This window comes from Lepidothrix coronata, unplaced genomic scaffold, assembly GCF_001604755.1.
Source record: "Lepidothrix coronata isolate B3197 unplaced genomic scaffold, Lepidothrix_coronata-1.0 Scaffold36, whole genome shotgun sequence".
Lineage (NCBI taxonomy): Eukaryota > Metazoa > Chordata > Aves > Passeriformes > Pipridae > Lepidothrix > Lepidothrix coronata.
This window is the reverse complement of record NW_016690216.1, coordinates 2,751,862-2,778,561: the sequence shown is the minus strand read 5'-3', so window position 1 is coordinate 2,778,561 and position 26,700 is coordinate 2,751,862. Positions and strand designations below refer to the sequence as shown.

The 26,700-nt window shown below is 40.0% G+C and overlaps 1 protein-coding gene across 1 annotated transcript in view; it reads left to right on the top strand.

The window, feature by feature from the left end:
* Positions 1–266: 266 nt before the first annotated feature.
* EYA1 (EYA transcriptional coactivator and phosphatase 1) overlaps positions 267–26,700 on the top strand; it is a 164,485-nt gene continuing 138,051 nt past the window's right edge. The window contains exons 1-2 of the mRNA XM_017812542.1: positions 267–362; positions 12,544–12,651. Of these exons, the coding sequence (XP_017668031.1) occupies positions 12,619–12,651 (33 nt within the window). The 5' untranslated portion in view covers positions 267–362; positions 12,544–12,618. The remainder of the gene's footprint in view (positions 363–12,543; positions 12,652–26,700) is intronic.

Sequence of the window (26,700 nt, the reverse complement as noted above, 5' to 3'; positions counted from 1 at the left end):
CACTCTAAGTCTTAAAAATAAAATACATTTTAAAAAAAGCGGAGGATAGTGGGGTGGTAATGGGGGGAGGCCGGCGGTGCTCTTCGTGTACCGAGAGCGGCTGCAGCGGGCGGCGCGGCCGGGCAGGCGCGGTGCTGCCCCGGGCGAGGCGGCGGCGGCGGCGGCGGCGCCGGCGGCGGGAGGAGGAGGAGGAGGAGGAGGAGGCGGTCGGTCGGTCCAGCCGCTCCAGGGAAGTTTCCTCGCCGCCGCCTCCCCGAAACCCCTCCCCGCCAAGCGCGGGTCCGCGCTCCTCGCAACTTACCGCCGGGCGCCGCTCCTGGGGAGCCGCCGGGCCCGCAACAACGCCCCGGAGGCCCCGCGGAGTAAGTGCGCGCCGAGCCGAGCCGTGCTGTGCCGTGCCGTGCCGTGCCGTGCCGAGCCGAGCCGTGCCGTGCCGCGCCGTGCCGTGCCGCGCCGAGCCGAGCCGTGCCGCGCCGAGCCGAGCCGTGACGCGCCGAGCCGAGCCGTGACGCGCCGAGCCGAGCCGAGCCGAGCCGAGCCGAGCCGAGCCGAGCCGAGCCGAGCCGAGCCGAGCCGAGCCGGGCGGTGGGGCCGTGTCCGCCGCCCCCGCAGCCGCGCGGTGCCGCACACGTGGGTGCGGCGGGGCCGGGCGGGAGGCGCCGGCTCAGCCCCAGCACCGCGGGCGGGTGCGCGGGCGCGCAGCGGGTCTGGCGGCGGGGAGGGAGGGGCGAGGCCGCGGGAGCTCCGGCGTGGGAGGGGAAGGGGCGGCGGAGGCGGCTGGACCGGCGCCGCAGGAGCCTCCGGTGCCGGCCGGCGGGCGCTGCGGCGCGTCGGCAGCGCTGAATGCGCGTGTTTGCTGTCAGAGGTTAAAAATCTATGGTCACCTGGCTGCGGGGTGAGCGTGTCCGCCGTCACCCTGTTCCCCGGGGATGCCCGGCTGTGGGCACGGCAAGTGTCAGGGGAGATGTCCGGGCCCCCGGCAAGGAGCGGGCAACTCCTTCTCCGACGGAAGGGGAAAGCAAGCCGATGCCGGGACACCGACGGCAATCCCACCGACCGCGACCGCCCCGGTGTCCCGGTGTCCTGCTGGAGCGGCCGCCTCCCCACCGAGAGTCCGCTGGCTGGCTGCCTCCAGCGGGTCGGGGAAAGGCAGGAGGGAAGGACGGATGCTCTCCTGTCCTCTCCCATCTCCGCTCCCGCATCCCAGCACCTTGGGAGGAGAGTGCTGAGCATCGGCGGCAGGGAAGGGGTGCACCCACAGGTGCTAGCTAGCTTTCTGGGATACTTGTTTCTCCTGCCGTCACCTAAGCCCTTCAAAAAGATGGATGGATATGACTAGTTCTGAGATGGTTTTAGTCTGTGTTGTTCGTCTTGGAATTAAAGCCTTTTTTTCCCTGGAAATACTCTGTTCTTTAAAACTAATTAAATAGGCAATTTTTCTATCACAGAGTCAAAGATCAGAGTTTTCTTCAATTATTAAAATATAACATCAAGCTTCACACCCTTTTTTTTTTCTCTTAGGCTCCTAGGAACATAATGTTGTGTTTGAATTACAAAGAGTACCCATTGACTTTTAGTATCAAAACACTGTCATGGTTACATATACTCTAGCAAAATGCAGTATGAACAGTAGCACCAGACAGTTGCTACGTTTGAAGACTCACACTTTCCATAGTCTTTAAAATAAAAATATGGTTATAAGAAGAAAAAAAGGTCATTCAGTGCTGTAAGAAGTTCTTTAAAAAGAGTAGTGTGTGGAAAGTCCCTATGAAACAATTTCCAGATTAGAGCTGTTCATTCTTTGCCAAAGGCTGTGTAAGCATGAACCATAATGAGGGTAGTTGTAGGATCATGGAGTAGTCATGGAGCAGGTAGTCCAGCTGCATCAGAAAGTAAGAGACAGAAGGGCAATATGTATGGAGATGTCCCCAGTTGAGGACTGCAGCTCATGGAGGTAGCTGGCATGTCTTCTGAAGGCTAGTCTAGATACATTTCTCCCAAACCTTTGTTCTAGCTTGCACACAACTTATTTTACCATAGATTTCAGTGTAAGGTAAAATGTGAGTATATGTGTTCTTCAACAACCTTTAAAATGTATGATCTGCTCTTTCTTAATGATTCACCAGTCTTCAGAATTGTAGAAATTGTAATAGCATCGATAAAAATGTTTATAACCCATATGAATAGAAACCAAGTCACTGGTTCCTGATGGCTGTGCTATTTATTCCAGGCCTGATGTTTCATTCCTAATTTTCTTCATTAGGTGCATCTTCTCATGTAAACTGAATCATAAAAAGTGCAGGAAGAAAAAGGAGGAAGCAAGTCACTCTTTTTTGTGTGGCTCTGTCCTCTGTGTGCTGCAAAATCTGTCACTATGGGCAAGGTGAGGGATGGGCTCTGGCAGGAGAATTGTAAATTTTTCAGAGGTCATTTGAACAGTTTCTACAAGTCAGCTGGAAACTGGGGCCTCTTGCATCCTGTGCATTTTGAGAATTTTAGGTTATTTTCTTTGTTTCTTTCATTCAATTACTTAATTATAGAATCCAAAAATATTATTGCTCAAAATAACCTTTCCCCCTAGATTTAGAGAGAGGGAGAGTGATACAAAATTAAGAGTTTAAATTGAGTTAAGAGGCTTGAGGTTTTTTCCTTCCTCTCATTTTTCCTCTTTTTATCTTTGACTGTTTAATCTGATATACCAAACATCATAAGATAATGATTTCTCAAATGTCTGGACACTTTTAATGCTAATCCTACTGCATGGCCATAGGAAGTAAAATATGAGTTTACCATTGAATTCTGCGATATGGGTCAAGCTACCAAAGAAAAAAGCCTTAGTGGTAGGACCAAGTAAGATTTGCCCAGGTTGGATGGTGTGATGGTGAGCTGTGGCTGCCTGGGTGGGACACCTGCAGGGGCAAATTCCTGGGGGAGCCTGAGGGCAGCTGCTGCCCATACCCCGGGCAAACCCCAGGTGGGTAGGCAGTGCAGACACCGAGTGCCCCAGTTTGCCCAGGGCCCCCACTGTGCTGGGCTGCCTGGAAAAATCACAGAGGTGAACTCCCGCCCTCTGAGGTGGGTCTGCATTTTTGCAGCTCCCCTTATAATGAAGTGAGCTAGGGGAAAGCTCTTTTTATTTATAAGAGCGGAAATTGTGTGTAAAGTCCTTAAAATCAAGGAGGCCACAGCCGGGTACTTCGTATGCTTTTAAAAGCTTTTCCAACTTGAAGTTGTTTCTCTGTCCTTCCCATGCTGTTTCCATAAGTGAGTCACACCTACTGCCACTCTAGGCAATTGGCCTAATTCCTGAAATTTCTGAACTTTAATTTCTCAGTTCAATAGCTTGAGCTCTTTATCATCTGAATATTAATGGGGATTGCATGGTGTTGTGTGAATAAAATTTTCTTCATCTTTTAGGTTATACTTTTCGCAGAGGAAATGGAAACATTATGTTCAGAATGTTGATGTAGTTCATTCTTCACTTTCTCCTTTATTATGATAATATTTATAATAGCTATAACATTATTTGATAAATGAAACATTCTTTTAAATAATAATTGTAAAAATCATCTTCTATGGATAAGAATCATTGTCTGTTACATTTTTCACTTTTAATATATTACTAAAGTCAGTAATATATTACCGTAAAGTTCTATTTTGATCTGTGATGGTGAAAATATTACAAGACTATTAGGATAAGCAAACTTGTAAGAAGTGTGGCTGTTGCTAGAGAACAGATCGATTTAATGACTTAACTTCAGCTGTGCTGTGCTCTTGTGTGTTTTGGTTTTTTCATAAATGTATATAAAATTCATTCTCTTTGATAGATAGTTTGGAGACATGGAGAACTGAAACTACATACTGCTGTTTGACTTAACTCTGCGTTTTTTGCTGACAAAAAACACATAATGTATCTTTGTGTAGTTATGTAAGCAGAACCTATTTATCTAGGTTCCAAATCCTTAAGTTTTCAGGTTTTATTATGTTAAAAATTATGAGTTACTGAATTCATTTTCATGAACACAGAGTCTGGAAGAAATCAGAGGAAAAGCATGTAATCTGTCAAGCAAAAGGTATGACACAGTTGAACAAACCAGTATTTTAAAATGTTTTTTAGCATTATTTTCCAGGGAACTCGGAGTCCTATAAATGCTCTTACAATAATTTCCTTCTCTTCCCCTATAATATGTAATATTCCAATTCCAATTGTCAAAATTTGGCAACAATTTATTGGTGGGGATTTAGTTTCATAAGGAGTGACTGCGGGGTAGAGAAGAGAGAGAGGTCCCAATCAGTACCTCCTCCCCTGACCCACTCAGAGCAGGGATGGCCCCAAAGGGAGCTGGGCAGCACCTTCCCCGGAATTACCCCCTGAGAGGCAGCAGCTTGAGGATGTAGCACAGAAGGGTGGAGGAAAGCTGGCTTCCTTGTTACGTAAATACAGTATCACCTCTGCTTCAAAATTAACTTTCAGTTAGTGAATTGAGGGTATTTCTGGTCACCATGGATCAGGCTTCACATGGTATTTAGGTGACTAAAGGCGCAGCTGGGTGTTTACTGTAATCCATAAGAGTGCTTGCAGTATAAACAGACAAACAAATATAGGTGCTTAAGCTGATAGGGTGCCTTTTAAATATCCCACTGGATCTCGCATTGACAGATTTTCAGTGATACAGCCTTCTGGTTTTCTGAGTCTTAGGACCATTCATGCTCTATCATTTGTACTTAACAGAGAATGGATGGGATTCCATTCTCATAGATGAGTCCAAATGAAGAAAATAGACTACTTGCACCTACTAGTTAAATTTACACCTATTTCATTCATTACTGCATGATGAAAAGCAGAAGTATTTGTAGGTATTGATCTCTTGTAAAGATTGAAAATAAGATGCATCTTGTGGTATGTAAATGTTGGGATTTACCAATGAAAATTTTGGTTGACCTTGAGAGATAGGAATGTTTTCTTATCGTGTGGTAGTTAAAGAAGAGAGCAGCAACCTTAGCGTTACTGATGGTGATGTGAGGACGGTCACTGCTATGCACATTCTATTCGTGGTGAATCTATTGTGAAATCTGGAAGTGGCACTCACACAGAGACACTGGAGACATGGCTCTGTGCCACAGAAGGGCATCTACACTGCTCCCAAGGGTAGGGTGAGTTCAGAGGCGATTTGGTGGTTCTCACAGAGCATGGGGCTTCAACTGACCCTAACCGTGCACTGGGGTCCCCCGCACTGGAGGATGCCAAGACTTTGGCCTGTGCCTTTCCCTGTTGAGCATTAGCTTTCCATAGCCAGGATGACTCCCTTGCAACCATGCTTTCTGTAACCCATCCTATTTGGGTGTGTTTTTCTGCTCTCCGGGATGCTGTGGCTTCCACTGCTGAAAATAGTGCTGGTACTGTTTCTTACTTGAATGCTTTTGCCAGCTTGGGGGAAGCCTAGGCTTTAATGAAGGTTGTTACAATTTCAGACTCAAATGTATCTGATTTATTTAAAAAAGGAAAAGAAGTTAAAAAAATTATTAAACTTCAACCTTTAACTGAGAGGAAAATTACTCTAATTGATCTGTATAAACCTTAAAACTTTTACATGTGACTTGTATTAATTATAACTAGAAATTTTTTACTTGTTTGTGCTGAATTCTGCAGAAGCAGTACAGTTGTTTGTTGTTAGACCACAAACTTTTATGGACTGCATATATTTTACAAACTACTTTAAAAGCTCATGTAAAATAATAAGTAATGCCCTCCCTTTAATCTGAAATTATAATAGGTGTAGAAAGACTTCTTAAAGCACATATGTAATTACTGCTCATTGGAAACATTGTACAGAACCACACGGGTTGAAAGAAAGCTTTGTTTGTAAAGCATCTTACACTTCTTTCCTGAGGTAGGTAAGTATTCCAGTTGCATGTTATGATTCGTAGCTCAACATTTTTCTTGTATGTATTTCATATTCTTTATTAACCTTGACACTTAGTCTAATACCATTAATCTGTGGATCCCCTCACCTTTGTAGTGTACTTGACACATAAAGAGCAGAAAGCAGATTTATTGCTCAAAGAAATTACAACAAAGGAATAGGCTGTTGCATTCTGGTTTTGTTCTTTGTTAATGATACATAAATAAAACGAGGGAAATTGTAACTTTTTGATGATAAAGATCCCATGGAATGCTAAGAGCAAAGCTGTTTAATCCTTGTTTGAGTCAGAGTTCACCTTATAAATGGTAATTTTATTAATTTTTAAAAGCAAAATATTCCCTTATGTTTTTACCTTAAAAATATTCTGTATTTCCTGTCCTAAATTGTTAGTGTGTTTCTTTTCTGAATAGTTTCAACCTACATTTCAAATACCAATAAAGTTGATTCCACTAGGTTGTTTAAACATCGTATTAATTTTGTAAGTAATTTAAAAAGTTGCCAGTATAATTTTAACATTGTTCTACAGTATAACTTCCATGTGTATTCAGTATTCAATGAAAAATGTGATCTTTTGCTATGTTTAGAGAGCTCTGCTTTTAGAATAATATTATTGCTTCAAATTTTTATGTGTGTATCCCACTTTAACCTTTAATGGAGCTTCCCAAAAGAGGCATCCTGTTGGGTGTCTGTGCCAGTGAGATTACAGTCAGAAATCTGGCCATTGCAGGCACCAGGTTTCATACCTGATGCACATACTCACGAGGTCCTCATTCCTTTTCGCAGTTTAAACCATTCCTGACCATTGGATGCAGGAACACAAAGACTTCATCAAGATAGTTTTTGAAACAGTTATATTTTAGTTTTAGAACCTGTAAAAGTAATGGGAAATTATTTACCTGATTTTTTTCAGGTCTCCGGTCTTATACCATCACTTTTCCCAAGTACTCTGGGACTTAAGAACATTACATTGTCAGGTTTCTTTCTCCACCTCAGGAGAGTTTTCTTTGTATTTGACCATCTCTTCCAATGCTGGGAGAACAGAAAGCTCTTCTGAGCTTGCTGAAATCAGAAACCAGCAGGTTCCCTTAAAAACATGCCGACGTCTTTTACCTTTCCTTATTTCTTCAGGTGGGAATTTTCTGTTATTCTCACCCCACTTTCTCCAAATAGCTGAGTCTGAATAATTGCGCTAATCAGGCACAATAATTTTTTTAGGTTGCTTCCACTTGAGGTGAATATCAAGGAGAGTGGACTGCGAAGAACTGCACAAGGACCTTATGAGACAGGTCACTAGACAAAGAAATGACAAATGAAATTCTGCAGAGGTAAATGTGAGCTGCTAAATCTTGAGTAAAATAGTTGTAGCTGTACATGGAAAGTGATGGGCACTGAGCTGACCCTCACCTCTCAGAAATGACATCTCGGCATCTAAGATAATTCCAAGAAAATTTATTCAGTGTTTAGTAATTCCCCCCAAAAATGAATGTTCAGAATTCCTAGGAACAAAAAAAAAAAGTTTACATGGGTTCAGGAAGAAAATAGACGAGTATTTGAGAGAGCTGTACTGAGGGTTGCTAGACAGATGAACTCCATCAGGCTCAGGAAACCCTCTGAACTCAAATGGCAGGAAATTGGGAAAATGTCAGGGAAATGGCATACGCTTGTTCTGTTGTTGCTGTTCTGTGTCCAGTTATGGCTGTTGTTGGGGACAGCACTAGAAGGATTGTTGGTCTGAACCAGTATCGTGGCCCTTGTGTTCTTCTTAGATTTAATGGCAAATGGGAGAAATGTGGCACAAACTTTGTTGTTGAATGCTTCCTTCAAGACAGGCTTACAGTGTGGTAGCAATTTTATAAATGTAATCAGGATTCAAAAAGTAGTAAATAAATAAGTCTAGGCTGTCACTAATAGCATTTGTCTGTGATGTATTTTTTGTGTTTATAGTGCTTCATTCCTACCTTCTTTCTTGCTTCCTTATGCTCTTGAATCTCCTCTGTTAGTCTGGTCCAGCACCCAGTAAGGTTCCTGTGTAGGTAGATGAGACCTCATATTCCCTTATCAGAAACTTAACTTCCGAGTGAAATTAAAACATTAGGGAAAGACTACCATTTTAGGTTTAAATTGATTTTTTAATCTTTATTTTAAAGTTAAAAGTACTCACATAGTGAAAAAATCTAGATATTTAGTTTATATTACTGACTTAAAAAGTATGAGATTACTTTGGTGCTGAACTAGACATCACGGTGAGTGTAAGTGCCATGGGTTTTAAACATGCCTGTCTGGGACACCGGAGTACTTGTTCTGTATTTGTATAAAGGAAAGTTTACCAATAAAACTGAATTTTTTCGGCCCTTTTTCCCACAAGTTTACTTCAGCCACAAGTCTCAACACTCCATGCATTTCTGCTTGATGGTAGTGGAAAAAAAGATCTGTTGAGATGGACATGGATGCTTATGGGGATGCAGAGGGGGCGACCTACCTCTTGTGCTGTTGTAGAGTGTTGTTACCTGCACACTGTGTACCCACAGAGAGGTCTGAGGGTTTGCAAACCCCCAGAGTCTGTGTCTAGGTCAGTGTCAGCACTGCAGTCGGTGTGGGATATCTTCCAGCAGATGTGCACGTTAGGTTCCGCACATCTGGACACCTATCTGTTTTGCTGGCGTCCCTGAGGCTCGCTGGAAGGCAGGATGCTGTATTGCATCTGTGGACATTCCAGGCTGAATCAGAGGTGGTCTTCAGTCACAGCGCTGGAGTTAATTGTTTATAAAGCTGCTGAAAGGTCCCTTCTAAATTTCGTTTTTAAAAAATGCCTTTCCCTCTTCCATTTTATTTCCTTCCTCTTTTTTTCTTTTTTTCTTTTTGGTTTTCAGCTGTTACGCTTGGCAAGTTTCTTTCCCAGCATTTGGAAATAATTGTTTTCTAAACGCTACCCAGGTTATCTGCCAAATTTAACACCTTAAAAGGGAGCAGGGGTGGGGGACGAGAGACCTACCTGGGAATGGAGCGAATGTAGTGAGTCTTTAGAAAGTGCTAAAAAGGAAACTTCCCAAATATAGCACCTAAAATCAAAACCATCGAGTTCCCTAATATCAACTGTGAAATATCACATGCTATCATCTACAGGGTAAATAAAGACCGTTTTGCCCAGCCTCATAACCTCTTCAGTATTTTCTCTACCAAATGATAAAGTACATGTGGGTTTTATGTTTTGGTTTGAGTTGTTTTTTTTTTCTTCTAACAAATGAATATGCTTTGGAGAGGTTCAATTTTGTCTAGATATTACTGGCAAATTCTACTAGTTTCTGAGAAAGCATAAGAAAATAAAAGCAAAGCAGTATCCACTGCTGACACTAAAAATGACTTTATCTTGGAGACTGCAATGGGATAATCAGCTGGGAAGTTGTAAGACAGGAGTGATTTTGCTGGTGACCCAGGAACAGGAAAAAAGTTTAATTCCTTCTCCTTGGTGATGGAAAGAGTAAGGTAGCCCAAGATATTGTGTTTGTGCTGTTTCTGATCACTGTGAGTTTTGTCAGCGGCTCACTGCAGCTGAAGGTGGGTTACAGCAGCTCTGGGACAGCTCCAAGGTGTGGATATTAGTGACGGAGTGGAGCTTGCTTGGGAAATCTAGTTTTTATGAAGAACAGCTCAGCAAACACAAGAAGCTAGGTTCCTGGTCCTTCAATGTAGGTGTCTAGGTGCCAGGGGTCAGACATAGCTAGTTACTTTTTGGTCACTCTTGAGTTTGGTGCTCTCTGTGCAAGAGATCACCCTCCATTGGTACCTTCCAGCCCTAAGAGATTATTTCTCAGTATTCCTGACTGTGTTTAACATCTGCTTCCCAGGTAATCAACCGCTCGCTTTTGTCAGGTTTTCAGGTGGGTGCTCGGATGGGGACAGCCCTTCCAGGACAAGGAGCTTATTGAAGCTCCTGGCCACCTCTGCAGCATGGCTGGGAGTGACTGGCAGCCGCCCTGTGCCTGGTGGCAGAGGCACATGTTCAGATCCATGTGTGTGGGGAAAATTGCACAGCGTTGGCTAACATTTCAGAAAGAAGGGAATAAAAATCCCCCGTAAACCATTTTCTGTACTTCTTTGTGGTTTTTTATTCCCTTTAAAATTGTAATAGCTGTTTGGAAAAGAGGGCTGCTGGTTATCATGCCTGGTACAATAGTACTTCTTTAGCTGGTGGGACTCTTAACTGCTACCATCGCGTATTTAACAGTAATAATATTTAACCAAGCAAATGAATTCCAGAGTAATAGAGAAAAATAAAATGGGATATGTACTTTCATGACTTCCCTTCAATTTGGATCGTCTTTTTCAGTAATTTGAGTTTTTGTCCCACTCATATTTGGCGGCATATTTTGAATATAACAACTTCTCTGTAATAGATACTTTATGTAATTTATATGTAATTTTTGATAGATTAACAACTCAAGGGAATTTAATTAGTTTTTGTAAAGCTTTACTAAAATTAAGAATAACCTAAGATGACAATTAGAATGAGGATAACTTAGGTTACTCTTGTTCAGAAGTTGCATTTTTCAAAATTAAAATTACTTAATTTCATTGTAAATCAGCTGTTCTGTATTACTGTCTAAGCCCTAATGTTACTGCTTGCTTGATTATGCTGCCAGAGGTCTCTGATGTCTGCTGAGAAAGAAAAGTCTTTGCCTCAAGGAGTGTGGGGGTATATATAGGAGCTTTTTGTAAATCTCTTTTGCAGTGACTTTCAGGGCAGCATATGTCAGAGCAGAAAATGCAAGAGTGGGCTCTTTTGATGCTGGTGTGTTGTAGGAATTTCTCCCAGAGAGAGAAAATGTTTGCTGCAGCAGCTTCTGCAAGTAAGGTTGCCTAATTATGGTTGAACTACAATGTACTATAAAACATATATGGTTTTTCCATCTGGGCTTTAATAGAAAATTACCAGTCTTGGTAAAGTTTTCTTTCCATAAAGTAAAGAGAGCACTGCTGATCTGAAAATCTGTCAGGTCATCCACATACCAGCATTACATCAATTGACTTATGAATATTTTTCCATCAGAAAAGGCTCCGTTTTATTCCCTCGCTGAAGTTGCAGACTTTCAGTTTGTGCGGTTTTTCCATTTATTGAATTTTGCAATAAAAGAGTTTTTGAAACAGATGTCAGTCATTGCTTAGGAGCAGGGCATTGTTAGAGAGTTGTTTTCTTCTGCTCTTTGCTATTATTTTTTTTTTAATTATGAGAACTTCTTGTCCTTCCCCTCCCTAACTTTAATTGTCAGTTTTTAAAGCCTTGAGTAATTTTCTAACCTATAATCTGGTGTCAGAACAAATACGAGCACCAGATTTCGTAGAAATATTGCAGATTGGCCATTGTTCTCAGCAGGAGCAGGACTGGATTTGATCTCTCAATGGTAAACCAGAAAGAAGGGAGTGGATGCATTGCAGAAGCATGGTTCATATTAGCATCTTCCTTAGGGTGCGGAGTGAACCTGTTAACACTTTCTTAATGCTTAGATTTTATAGAAGTAGCCAAATGTGTGCAATAAATACTGTCCAAACAACTGGGCTCGAAGAGACTTTTTTATTTTCTTGTGAGAGTCTTATTCAGGTAGAAATATGCAGAATAAGGTTTTGGATCCTGATCCTAAATTATATGTATTTCATATGCAGAGTGGTTTTAGGACAAACTGAATATCTTCAGACCATCGGATCTTCACCTGTCATAGAAAACCAAAGTACTTTTCACATTTCACTGTATATAAGGTATATATTAAATATACATACACACACTTAACTCCCCCAGATTTTCATTTTTATTATACTTTAGCAGACAGCATTTGCCCCATGTTATTAAAAAGAAAGCCAATTTTTCCAATGAGGATTTTAGCTGGGCTTGTTTTAATTAATTCAGTGAATAGTTCTGAATTTTAAGAAGTTCATGGCATTTTATTCTAAAGAAAATTGCTCATGGAAGGAAACCATATTTTGGATTTATATCTGTTTGGGGAGTAAGCCTTCATTATTTCATCTCAGTACTTCACTGTTATTTTTAACATCAAAGAACACCATTTCCAAAGGTGAGAGAACACAAAGTATCCCATATTTATAATTTATAGGGCCTAGAACTGTGACCTAATGTAAACTTGAAGAGATTTAGTATAAAAATATCCTTAGCTTGAGGGCAACATTTCGAAAACTTTGTGGATTTTCTTTTTTATCCTGGCTCAATCTACAATCATGTTTCTTTGTTATTATTTCCTCTTAGCATTAAAGTACAATTGACATTGATAGATATCAGGGGAGGCTGAGCTTCCTAAAAGAAAAAAATCAAAAGAAGAAGAGATGTGTTGTTGGCACAGAAATAGTGTCGGTAAAAGAGTTCCTGGCTGCCTTTCATTTGTCTGCCGACAGCAAGCACAACAGAGCTCTTTCTGCCTGCTTTTGGCTTGCGTGGATTTTTGGTAAACAGCTCAACTATGTATTTATTTTCAAGATTGATTCAGTTCTTCAAAGGCAACTGCTCCTAACTTGTGAATACTTGTTAGTTAATGAAAAGTTGCAGAAGTGAAGATCACCTTCTAGTTTCATGCCAACAAATTAATCCGTCGATGTGGTACTGTCTTTTCCACAGGTGTGTGTGTACTAGGACTGTCTGAACCTCACTGTAACTAATAGCCCGTATATAATTTGGAAGGAGAAATCTTCAATGGAAGACCCTGAGGGAATAAATGGGAAGTCTGTAAGTAAACAACTTGTCAGTCCTGAGAAAAAAAGTTACAGCTTTTAAAGTGGTAATTATTTTTGTGGCAACCAAGTCTTAGAGAGGTACATGCACTTTCAGTGATTGGAAGAAGCAGTGAATGATGAATTCATTGAGAGATGGAGGCTTATGCTAAAGCTACAGAAAATTAGATATAGCTTTAAAAATATTTGTCTTCAGTGATTCATATTACAAAATGATGGTTGTTACTTTCTCAAAGAAATATTTGGCTTGCTGCATTTATGTTGTTAACATTTTGATCTGTTAGAGAGTTTTCATCCCATTATTTGAAGTTACTTCTCTATGTGTGAATATATGCAAATACTGCTTCTGGGAGAAGCCAGTGCAACTCCTAACTGCAAAGTCTTAAGAACAGTGGCAAAAAAAGTATAACAGCATTGTTGTTTCTTCTAAATGCCTGTTTATAAAGTCATAATAGTAAGAAATTTTGCAAACTATCACACACAATAATGTTTCATGCATGGTCAAATGATTAGTGTGTGTTTTGGATTTGTTAGTTTAGTTTGTGATATCATTCTTGGCACTCAGTGAACATCAAAATGCTACATAAATGTTTTTATTCTGGGTTGTTTAACAAAAAAAGTGCACCTTGAAATTGCCTTATTTTTACCAGTTGTAAGATAAGTCCCAAAAGTACTATTTAGTAAATTTGATTAGATTTATTTCCTGCATTTTTTCTGATCTGTTTATTTTTTACATTTGACAGTACTCTGCATTCTCTCTCACTCTTCCCCTTGTATTCTATGATTCTATATTGTTTCCCTGATGCTTGTGTTAGCTTTTCATGTAGCAACAGAGTAGAAAAATATAAGCACCTAATAATAAGCTTATTGTGTTGCATATTTTTGTTACACTTGACATCTAGTATTGTTTTTACTGTCTAAAGCAATATGTCTTTGGTTAGTTTCCAATGTTCATTTGTTCCACAGTCTTGTCTCTATGTGTACATTTGGGTATTTATCCATCAATGCTACAGCAATGTGTGGACAGGACCAGTTAACTCCTAGAGAAAGGGGTGGCCATGGTTATTGACTAGTGCTAAACAGGGATGGTCCTGTTTGCAGTTGCAGTGCCAGAACTTTCAGCACCACCCAAGCTCTGTGTTCTCTTTAGGATCAGGCTTCCTTCCATGCATGAAAAGCCTTTCCTTGATGCTGTCAGGATTTTCTGTGACTTCCACTGCAATACTTCTACTCTGTATGCCCAGCATAGTCTGGGCTTCATGTGCTGTGGAGGGTTTGGGCTGGGTAGTTGTATGCTGGAGCTGTGTGTAATGACAAATGTAACTGTCACTTAACAGGAGTATTAAGGGAAATATTTGTTCATGGTTTGGCACTACCAGCACTCCTATTGGGGTTATTCATTCCATTCCTTCATTTCACCACGTAGTCCAGGGAGCCTGTAAAACACTTCATCTGCTCAGAGTTTCCCTTCAAATTACCCACGTGAGTGGTAGTCATGGATGCTATCAGGATTATCAAAATCTAAACCAGTAACTGCTGAATAGACCTGCTGCATCCACAAGAACTCAGGCTTCTGTAAGCGATGAGGTCTGAAGTGCTCAAAGGTACATGGCACAGGGCAGGGTGTCTTCTGACTGCAGTGTCATTGGATAGGTTTAAAATTCGGTATTAAACCCTGGAATCTAATCCTTCAATTAAGTCTCACTTGAACTCATTCATAACTGGAGAGGCTGCTGCATTTGCAACAGCCAGTTGACCAACAGGGAGATTTCCTAAAAGCAGTAGTCATAAGGCAAAATAGTCTCAGTGAGAATAAAGATGATTCTGCTTTCGTTTATTTTGCTCTCTATGTGTGCATACAAGAAAGAAAGAAAGAGAGGGTGAGGGATAGATTAGCACTCTGTCATTAAAACCCAGAACCCAAAACCTGTTTGGGATTTAAGATCCCAAACACATACAGTGTCTTTTAAAACCTGGTGCTAGTCCATAGGAAAATGCCAATTCAAAATTACCTTTCAAATGCCAGTTGAAAGGTAATTTAATCTTGAAAGTGGCCTATGCAAACTATGCAGTGAAAGCAAGTTCAGGTACATGTGGAGGAGGGAGGAGCTTTATTCAAAAACTGAGAAATGAAAGTATATAATGTTTTAGAAAGATAGAGCTAGATGAACAATGGAGAAAGTACTGGGAGGAGAAAAGAAAGGAAAACGAAAAAAATTTTTTCAGACAAGAGTGAGAGAGAGTAGATGAGAAAGTACTTCGCCACTGTCTTTGGCCAAGATTTCTCTGTTGAGGAAGAGGGTGATGTTGCACACAGGAATCCAGCCTGTCAGTTTTAACATGTACAGAGGATACCATAATAAGCCCAGTAAACTCACTTCTGCTCTCTGTTACACTGGTGGAGCTGAGAGTGGATTTTAGTCTCTAAGCAACACTTTCATCACCTGGAGAAATTGTTCTAATGGTACTGTTGTGCTTGGTTCACATTCTGTAGGAACTGACTTTGAAACTTGCACTTGCAAACTTGAACACTACACCTGCCCCTGCCTCTCTTTTACTAGGTGCCTTAGAAAGAAGCAGAACACAAATCTGAAGCTGGCTAGACAGATGATATCAGTGTTGTATCCTGCCTGAGAATTTCACTGATGTTCTGCTTCTTTCCAAGTCCAAAAAAGACTTTGAAGTGCATTTGTTAGTGTTATAAGCACCTGCTAAAGATGGTTCACTCCTTTTTTATCAAGCTAAAACAAATGGTCTGGGGTTTTTTTGTTTTTATTTCTCTATTAATAATTTTTTATTTCAGTTTTTCAGTGAAGCAGGCATATCAATGATAACCAAGATGTTACAAATTCATACAACTGGGCTGCCTCAATGACTGGGCTGTTTCTTCTTAAAGACTGTCCAAATGCCATGGTGCTTGCCACACTGAACTTTCTGTGGATGTACTTCTTGGTCAACTTTGGAGCAGCCATCAATAAAGTAGTATTATTTGGCTTGCTACTGAGGTCCGAAAGTCTAATACACAGCCAACATACTTACACTTTAAAGTGCTATGCATAGGGTTGAATCTCATGCCAGGTTTGATTACTAATGCTCCAATCTCCATTTGAGTTTGTAAGTCCTGTTCTTCACCACTCTGAGGGGGCTTTTCTGCCTGACAGTCATTTGCAATGAGTCTCACTGCTCATACATACCTGAGAAGAAAAAAACACCTCTGGTTTTAATTATTTTTGACATGAAAATTTCATTTTGGATGTTAGAGAAATTCTGATTATAAGGAAATTGAGAATGGATAACAGTACATCTTACACAAATTGATTTCAAAAAACTGATGTAAATTTATCATGGCTTACATGTGTGGTGGGCTAAATCTACCAGTTCTAAACTTGTCATTGGCATGAATCCATTGCCCCAGAAACCCTCTAGAAGCCCTAGAAACATGAAAAACACTGATAATCAGAAGATTCATCATGATGTGCTTGATATAGACATACATGTGGTTTAGAGGTACCCTGATGAATGACTTTAAAAAACTCAGAAAAAGGGCATTGTAGAGGCCAGTGGGTATTTTATTTCATTTGATTTGCCTATTGATTTTTTTAAGAAATGCATTGTTCTTATTTATTTGCAAAACTCAGCACAAGAAATTTTTCACAAGTAAATATTGGCAGTTTTAAGCAATACTATACCCTCTGGCAATATTTTGGAAGGTGTTTTTTCCGTAAGTCTCTCTCTGGTAGCGATATTAGGTTATTATACAGCATAAAATAATTTTCCTTCCTACCCTGTCCAGGCTCATAAGTGAAAATTCGCTTTTCAAAATTTTACACCAAGAAGTATTTTCAGCATTGAGTATTTTTGATGATGGAGTTTGCCCATCTGGAAAACAGAGCGAAGACTCTGAGGCCCTCAGCAGTCAAGTTAGTTCCAAACGGTGTGCACCCAATGAGCCAAAAAAGGAGGTACTCTTGGTCCACTCTAGCAGTTAATCTTCTCTCATTTCCCCTGCAGCCCCCAAACCTCAGCTCTGGGCAGCCTGGCTGCATATTTCCAACTTCTTTCTCCTCCCTGCTGCTCACTGGACACTTCTCTCCTGCGTACCCCATGCCATGTACCAGAGAGCAGCACTTGCACCAAAAATTCACCTCATACCTCTGCTAATGGAAAGACGCAGAGTGAGTAGTTGGTTTCAGCAAGGTAGGGGGAGGGGGGAAATAAAAACCCAAACCAAAAAACGTCCAGCACCTGGCTGCAGCAAAATAATGAATTTTGCAGCAAACATGCGAGATTCTGTGGAATCTTGGAAAAATGCCAGACTCCACGACCACAGAAATGCTGAGTCCATGGGGCCCAGAGAGAGATGGCTGGGGCAGTTCACATCTCTCTGTCTTTGTTTCAAGCTCCTTGCAGTCTTACTGAGGCATCAGATTACACTCTCTTCACATTTTCAAGGTTATCTTCACTACCAGAAGGGCTAGAAAGTTCATTTTGTTTCAAGGCGAGCCAGGATCCGGCAGCACAACTCTCGAGTGGTTTCAGAGGCCAGTGCCTTGGTAGTGGCACGGCTGTGACTGTGGGCATGGCTGGCGACAGCCAGGTGTGACCTCCAGGTTTGAACAGCATCACCAATGACATGTTTTCATGCTCGTGTTACCTGTTTGCCACATTAGGGAACAAAGTCTATGAGGAAAATGGGTGAAAATACAAGTATTTTACCTTTAGTTGAAAACTCGAAGCGTCACCTGTGAAAGTCATGTATGTCAGTGCTGCCTCAGTTTCTCTGAAAGACTGGCACAGAACTGTACTCCCTTTTGCATTCCCCTACTGAAGAAATGTGTGACAGGCTTCCTTTTTGGAAAGCTCTGCAAGGCAATAGCCAACAAGCACCGTGCAATTGCAATCTGTAACTGAGCCCATAAAATGTAATGGCCTGCACCCTTCCCACTCCCCTTCCCCTCTCTATCTGCAATCGGTAGGATATTGGAAACATAAGCCACAAAACCCACTTATTACACTCAGTAAGTGTCAAAAATAATGAACAGCCGGAACTAGCTGATGTATTTAAGTTCCCCAAATTGAAAAGAGCTGCTGCTAGGCGGTCCGTACTAACTGCTCGATCAGTAACTACTGATAGAAGTTTTTCTTTCAAAACATTTTATTGAAAATACTCCTGAAAATTGTATGGACAGCTTGGAAACCATAGGTTATTCACTACAAACTCTTCATTTAGCTGGGTTTGCAGTAACAACACAGATGAATTCTCGCTACTTAAAATGTAATTTTCCTAAGTGGTGGCAGAAACCCCACAGTGCCATAGGCAACAAAGCTTGCAGCACTGACGGAGGTGCTGCTACCACAGCTCATAGTGTCAGGCATATTCATCTTTGCAGAACCAAAGCCTAAACACAGCACTTGTCATAACAATTATTTTTAATGAGCATTTGTAATTTTCTGCCAATGATACCAGAAATTAATCCCACTGCCAACGTAACTCTTAGTGTTTTACACACACACGGTGTTGACCTTATGGTCCTGGTTTTAGGAGCAGGACAGAGACCTTGCAGTGGTTTCATTGGGGACCACCACTCATTTATTTAGTTACAAATACTTTTTTCCTCAGAGAGGTGGATCTTTTTCCTTGTTGTGGCATGAGGTATTTTTAGATCACCTTATAAATATATATATATATATATATAAGAAATATGCAGTCGATCTGACTCTTTCCAGCCACTATATAAGTGTGCAGTGTGCATACTGTTCTGCTTGAAGTCTCTTCTTGAAAGCCTTGATGAAGTTGTAGCTTAGCCCTTAACAGTAAAAAGCAAACTGCCAGTGAAGTTTATTTTCTTTTTTACTAGGTTTTCTGGACCATTGTTCCGCTCGAGGAGCCATGTTTGTTAGTTTTGGCTCTCTGACTTCTCTTCCTTAAGGATAAACTCTCCTTAGGCAGTTGTACAACTATGCACTAAAAGACTGCATAGCAGTTTATTCACAGCCCAAGCTCCAGCCGAATTCAACTGTGTGACTTCCTGGCTTAAGCAGGGGTGCATCCGTAATGTAAATACCTACTTGATTTTGTGGAAAACCAGGAGGTTTTTTTGTTTGTTCTTGTAAAAGATTCCTGCTGGAAGCTTAACTTTAAAGTTAGCATCCAGCCTTCTCTGCTGTGACTCGGATACTGATCTGATATTGTGCTTTCATGGACATTTTAATATTTGAAAATTTTTAATTCAACATTAGCTTTGCTTACAAGCTACAGAGCAGAATAAAATCACATTACAAACATTGTAGTATTAGATTTTATCACCATTTATTTCTTCTCGTCTGCCCAGGGATTTCTACATGTTCGGTAGAACTAATTTGCAGTCAGACACTGAGGTCTTCTAGAAGGCCAGCAGGCTCCACAAACTAATTTATCCAAATAACCAATCCCTCATAGGCCAACCATAGAAGGACACCAAAATGGCCTAAGCAGGCAAAGCCCCCTTTTGAAGTCTGGAATGTTTTGACTGACTTGAAACAGGCGGCAGGAATGAAGGGATAATTTTCAGTGACCCATGGGACTTTTTTGCCATTTTCAAATATTAGGTAAAACAAAGAGAAATTGCTTGTTCTAATTTAGAAAGACTTAGCAATCCGGAAGGTAACCAGACTCAGAATTGAGTACTAAGGTATAGAGCTGAAGTTTATTTAATGCATTGAGGGTTTGCATCGGGGTATATAGTATTTACACACCCACACATACACACACTGCTTTACTTATACATGCACATACCTAAACTGTTTTTTGAATTTCACTTTTATTAAAAAAAAACTTCAGTACCAGGCATATTTGTGTAATATTAAGTGAACTACCCGAAACATTGTTTTTAAGTGCATATACTGTTTTTCTTGAAGCAATAATTTCTAATTAGAAGGATGTGTTTCTGTTGCTGTTTCAAAAGCTGGGATAGTCACTCAGATGCCAAGATTTCCATGACATACCTGTTTTCTTCCACCCCCTGTCCTGGTGCCATTCAAGTAAATGTGGACATTAATATAATTTTTTAGTTGGTTTTCTAGTCCTGCAGATACAAAGGGAAAGTATTTTGATGCATACATAAACCCACAATTTTCTATGAACACTTCTATGAAGAGAAAGAGAGAATGTGAATATTTAGGCACAAAAAAACTTTACAGATCAGGTATTTCATGTTCAACTGCTTGAATGTGTGTCTCAAAGACAGTGTGGACCAATCTCATAGATTTCAGCAACTTCTTTAAAGACATGCTCTTGTAAGTTTTGTCTCAAATTTACCATGCATATGGTAAACCCTGTATTTAGCAACACTAATGGCACAGACCAACTCCAACACTCAGCTTTGTCCCCATGATATTGACTCACAGATAAGCTAGAGCTTCCTAGCAGAAAGTGTTGTCTGTAAGAAGGATCATTAAGCCGGTAGTAAAGCTTCTCTAATCATGCTTAATAGAAGTATGTTACCTTAAAACAGGATTTTGACAAGAATTTTTGTTACCAACTCATCCTTTTCCTTCTGACATCTTTGGTGGTTCCTGGGACCTGTGCACTCACAGTGTATAGTGGGATATAACACTCCCAGTTAAGCGAGAGGGTAGATGCCATCTCCTGTGAACTCATAGTGAGGTGATGGGCTTAGGGATCTGCAAAGCATTGCTTTGCACACACATGTGTCCTCATAACTGTATGGATAGCAATGTCAGGAGATAGGAGCTTCAGGTTGGCACTTAAATATTTAAGGTACTGGGTTGGGCTATAGCTATCACTGGTATCACTCCTACATACACAGAAAACTCCTAGTTTTAGTTTGCTATTTTACATGGGATATTGAAATGTAAGTTCCTCCTTATTTCAGGTTTCTCTGAAATATTTGTGCTTACCATTGTCCTATGGTAATAGACAAGTAGAATAGAATGACAGAGAAATCCTGTTTAAGTGCAGTTTTCAATCTTATATATACTGACCTCAGATTAGTGGATTTCAGACACATGATGTTTAAATTAATGTTATTTTGGTGTGAGTGTATATATGTGTGTCTGTGTGTGTCTCTGTGCATGGAATGTATTAGATTAAATTAAGTTATGTTCCAGCTCTTGCTTGAGGAATATAATTTTGTTAGTAGTTAATAATGTTAATGCCATGATTTTCTCATATTATGTTTACATATATGGCTACAGTAAAATCAAATTATATTTGCTGGGGGTAAGATTAATCAGTTAAGGACCTGTTTACAATGGGAGAAATTAAAATTCAGGGTCTGTAGGAAAGAGATTCTTCTCTATTTCTGTCTGCCTTGCTGTAGCTGTTCTGTCTAGACTATCCTAGAAGTTGTAGACTCACAGGTCTCGTGGTCCGTGCACATAGCAAAGCAGCAGAATCTGGCAGCAATAGGAAGGCTTCACAGGGATTTCTCATCAATCACATAGAATTTGTCATTCTGACATTTTTGGCATTCAAAGCCTTATATTCTGCCACCAGCATTCACATAGGGTGGACTTTCCATTGTACCAACAATGCACCTATACAACTGCGCAGGGCAGCAGATGGGAGAAAATTTCTTCCCAGCTCCTCTGATGATCAGCTTATACCCAGAAGCACAGGATTTGATTATCCTGATTACACTTTACAGAGCTGTAAATGCTGTTAATGCTCATGAGCAATGAATGAAATTGCTTGAAGATTAAAAAAAAATATGTTTTTTTCTTTTTTCTCATTCTGTTTTAAAAGAAGCACGTAAGAGAGCAAGTAATTTCAGACATGCTTTCACACTTTTCTTCATTTGAAAATATAATCTAAGAGTTACATTTGGGAAAAATGAATGGGGATTCAAAGAGTGAGAGCTTTTAGAGTAAGCACTGGTTGGATGCTTGTAGATTCAGGCATTTGCTCTTGCTGAATGTGTGTTTAGTACTGTAGATATTTTTAGGAAAGTAAGCATGATCTATTTTTTATTTTATTTTTATTCTTAATAATTGGACATATTTTTCATGTTTGACCACCCTTTTAGGCCTGTAAATAATTTAAAAGATCTAAAAGTATCTCAGTATTCAGGATTAACTAGTTAAATGCTTCTATGCCTGGCTTTCACCTTCAGTTATTTGTACATGAAAAAAGAATCTAAATTTAGGGTTGCCCTGTTTCGCTTCTATTTTCTACTCTAGTTTGAAGCATTAGTTTTTTTGGGAACAAGAAAGATGTATTTAGTGGTAGGCTGATAGATACATCAGATTTTTGTAATTTGCAAGAATATTTTGGAGAGGGAGAAGGTGTAAGATCTATGTTTATGTTTTCCTCTGGTTTTTGCAAAGCATTGTAAAAGCTAAGTGGCACATCAAGCAGGTTTATATAGTGCAGACACTGCATAAATCCTCTGTTCAGTCCCTGCAAGGGATGTATACTGCCATTATGCTTTCTATAAACAGAAGACAATAACACTGCCAAATCCTTGCAGCACTGGACATCAGCTCTTTCTGTTCTTAGCTTGTCTTGTTTATTGATGCTCAAAGACTGTCTTATTTGACAGTATTGCGTCCGCTTTTGATCATCAGGAGCAAAGAGTATCTTGCATTTCTTGGTAGCTGGAATCTCCATCCTTGCAATTTCTTCTCCATCTGCAATTTTTAAATAAAATAATTACCTATGATGAGTGTAATTAATTTGGCAGTATTTTGGTCTGACTAATGAGAGTTAAAGACAGTAGCTACTCAGAAGCAAACACTTTTGGGGCTGGACAGGCAAACAAGAGCCTCATGTGACAGCTTGAAGAACACTCAGACTGGGACTGGCAGAGAAGAGCAAGAGGTATGTAAGTGCCACTACATTGGGTTAGACAACACAACTTGGCTTGCTGTTCTGTGTCTAACAGGGACTGGCAGCAGACAGTTAATGAGTGTAGGAGAAAGAGAGCAAATACTGCTTTTGATAGGATGGAAGATACATCCAAAACATTGTGCTTAGTGCTGTCCTTCATGAACTTGCTTTCGTCTGAATATGCTTTGAGTTTCTGTAGTGATGAGTTCCACAAGTTAATTATGCTTTTTCAAAGAAAGTGTTTTTGTTGTTTTATGCTTGCTGCTAAAAACATGGTGTTGTCAAGTTTTTCTGACCATGAGAAATGACGAATTGTCAATCTCTGTTCACTTTCTGCAGTCTCTTTCCTGATTCTGTAGACTTCTGTTGTTTTCATGACACCGACGTATCTTTTCCAAGCTGAAGAGCCTTGTTTTTTCCTGAAGGTGCTGCTGAGCTTTGTGTGAGAGATTCAAGATGTTAGCACTCTGGCTTTACAATGTTTTCTGTTTTACTGTGTGTTTCCTTCCTAATAATTTTAAACATTATATCCACTCTCTTGACTGCCATTGGCCACTGAGCTATTCTTTTCAGAAAATTATTTTGGAATTCCACTAGTAACATTGTGAAAGCTGCCCACTTACTCTGTTCCATCTTTTAGATAGCAATTCATGACAGATCTTTTATTTTACCTTGTGACAAATTGTTTAAGAGCTTTTTGCTTGTGTGAGCTTTTCAGAAATCTAAATATACTACATTAACCAAATCATCTTTATCCAAATAATCATTAACTCCTTACAGAAATGCAAGTAATCTTGAAGTTATGAAGTTATGGCCATTACATCATGTTCCCATGTGCCTACCAATTCTCTTGTTTATTATAGAAGATGATTTGATCATGCTTCCATTGTTCTAGAGCTCTAGGGTGAACTCTTGGATCTGGGTGTTTTGTGTCTCTTCATTTTGTTAACCTGTCCCGAAGCTTCTTCTGCTAATACTTTGGTTTAGAGCTGTTTAGGTCTTTTCTTCTTGTATAGTATCATGCAAATAATTAATTCAGCTTTTTCTGCAATGGTCTTATCTTGACTAAGTTTTCCTTTGTTACCACAGGTTGGATTTTTGCATGTTTTCCATGAAGTGTTTGTATTAATCTGAGACAATAACAAATGGTTCTTCAGAGTTGGGGGATTTTTTTGCCTACATTCTCCTGGGTTTGCAGTTAATCTACAGAACATGAGCCCTTTTCCAGTTTCAGGTATTTAGCTGTAGTGTATGGTGCTCAGCTTTTGTAATGTCTTTGAACCCTCAGCATCTGCTACAGAGAAGCCTTGGTCTTCTACAGCTCTGCAAAGGTAAGCTAGTCCTGTGCAGGTGTCTAGGACATCTAACATAGCACTAGAGGTCTTGTCCAAGCATCAGAATTTCTTGCAGTGTCTACTTATTTTATTAGTCTTGAATACTCCTATTTAGTAATTTTGTCTTTTTGTGCTCTTGTTATCTTTGCAGAGAATAGACTAAATGTACAGATGCAGATCATAAACCTCTTACAAGTGCTGTTTGGGTTTTTTGTTTATTTAAATACTTGGTTTAGTGAGATCTCTGGATCACATGTATTATGCATAAAAATACAAACCCACAAAATGTGGGAGATGAATTGCATGTGACTGCCAGGTGAGACAATTATAAAACACAAGCTTCACAAATTCCAAGAAATTATGTGTTTGCAACATACCTATCATGCCAATTTTTAAGTGTTGCAAAAATGTCTGGTAGCATGACTGAATGTATGCTTGTACCTTTGGGACCTCTACTTCTTTCTTAGGAAATGAAAATACTCCTGGTGTTGGAATAAAATAGCTAGTTATTAACTTTTCATGGTTTATATACTACAGGAGTCCAGGTATTCAAGCCCTCCTAACATGAATATTGGTCTAATTCTCTTTTGTTTTTCAATTGTAGGTTTTGGAAAGTCATTTTACACACAGTGTTACAAAAAATTAAATACAAGCCTAGAAAACTCATTAGTTTGTCTAACATGCTCTTGGAAGATTTTGGAGATTTGGTTCCTGTAGGTGGGCAGCTGATGTCTCGCTCGTGTTTACGGCAGAGAGGGTAGTGGTACCTCCTGCCCAGGCAGATTGCTCCTGCTTTCTGATTGCTGACACTCTGAGGATGGCTGTCGCTTTGAAATGGAAAACTGAGCCCCACAGGCCAGGGGACTTCTCCTTATGTTAGAGCTCAAACAACAGCAACATCATATTTAAACATCCCTGAAGGATTTTTAAACTCCCAGTATGAATAATTCTTGTCTTGCCTGTTTCATCAAAGGTGAACTCTGCAAACTGCATCAAGGAAACAGTCACAAAACTGTGGTACAGAGATGGCATTTTTGAGGCTGTTTCCTTACAGTATAAATAACTACAGAAATGAAATTGCAAAACAAGCAGAGTATACTCTTTGTTATTATTTGAAGCAACAGGTTCTCATTATGAATGTCCCTTTTCTGTGTGAGATTTTCCTGTTTGGCTTGGCTTTTCTTTAATTTTTCAGACACATTGCACATGAGACCAGAGCGCCCTGTGACGATATGTAACTCTTTTGTATGATGTGCCAGTGACTGAATTTACTATGCTGTTGTAACTTTTTCAGTGAGAAGTTTTATAATCCATGCAGAGGTGACAATACAGCAGTAGCATGAGATACTGGTGAAGCTTTTTGTTGTCATTAGAGAGTTGTTTGAACAGTTAAGCCAAACAGACTGTCACTAAAAAGAACTCCCTTCTCCAGTTGAGATTACCACATTTTGCTTTTCACATGGTATGCCACACATTTGATGCATGAGCTGAATAGCACAGCTCATTACAATGAGTAGTAGAAGTGTTGTTATGGCTGTGTTGAACTAAAGAGGTAAGTGAAATAGGTAAATGAAGTAAGATTTGTAGGGAAAAAATGGTGTCTCTATAAGATCAAGATGATGGAATAAGAAATTGGAAATTTAAAATCAATCTTAGGTGCAAAAGCATTCAGAACTCTTCTCACTGAGTATATTCAGTTTTTAAAAAATCGCTTTGAAACTGAAAGTCTGAATTTGTGTTGAAGTGGGGTTAATAGTTTTGACCAGAAAAACCCAGAAGCTGGGGATACTGGCATCAGGTATGGAGGAAGGTGGGAACTGCACTGTGTTGTGTAATGCATGAGTGTGTAATAAAATGCTGTGGAAGATTACCCTGAATGGTAAGAGAGGCAACTAAGTTTGGAAAAAAGAAAGACAAGTCATTTTCTCCCTTCTTTTGCCTCCAAGTGAAAGGGCTTTTTCACTTACCTGCCTTTCCTAGCCTTTGGCTTCTCATTGTTTTCATATTTTACCAGCACAGAACAGTCCTTTATTTCAGTTGAGGTTAAGACATGACCAAGGATCATACCAGCACATGCCATGAAAAATTATTTGTGCCTCGAAGCTCTCAAGTCTTATATGACCTGCCATGAAATTAAAAATGCATGTTAAACATTTTTCCAGCAGGACTTTGAGAATTATCAATTATATACTTCTGCTGATGAATGTTGTGACTATTTGCTTGCTTCACACTAATGACAGATTTACACTGATGCTTTTTAAGTCATCCTGAGTCCTTTCCTCAAGCACTGGTACACCTTTGGCTTTTCTCCCAATGACTGTCAGCTTGTGCTAATAATACTCTGTGGATCTCAGCTGTTTTTGCTGAAAAACCAGTATTCATTTGGGGATTTTTTTTCTTGCACTCATCTTATTCAACCACTCATGTTTTGTGCCGCTCTAGTGTCTCATTGTCGGTGACTAAGTAGTAAAAGATTATTCTCTGCTAAGTGCGCACAGGGCGTTCAGCATTAGAGACAGCTGCTAGAAATAGAAGTGGTGTTCTTGGTTTTGTTGAGCAGTTGTGGATAGTTTGTGTCAAATGAACTCAGTGGGAGACTTTATGCTGTTGTCACTGTTGTTACTTAGAGAGGATTGCAAACACTTGCCATAGTTTTTATTGCAGATGGCATTTACTGTCACAGAGTTCGTCTTAGTATTTTTTCTTTTTACAGGGTTGCTTAGAAAATGTTTCATGCTGAAGTATCTTTAATACCAAATCCTTGTGAGATACTAGTTTAGAGAGCACTATTCTGCCCGTAAGTCTTGCACCCTGCTGAGAAATTGCGAGTTACATTTATAAGTAAGTCAAAGAGAATTGTCAGAAACAAGTGGTGCTGAAA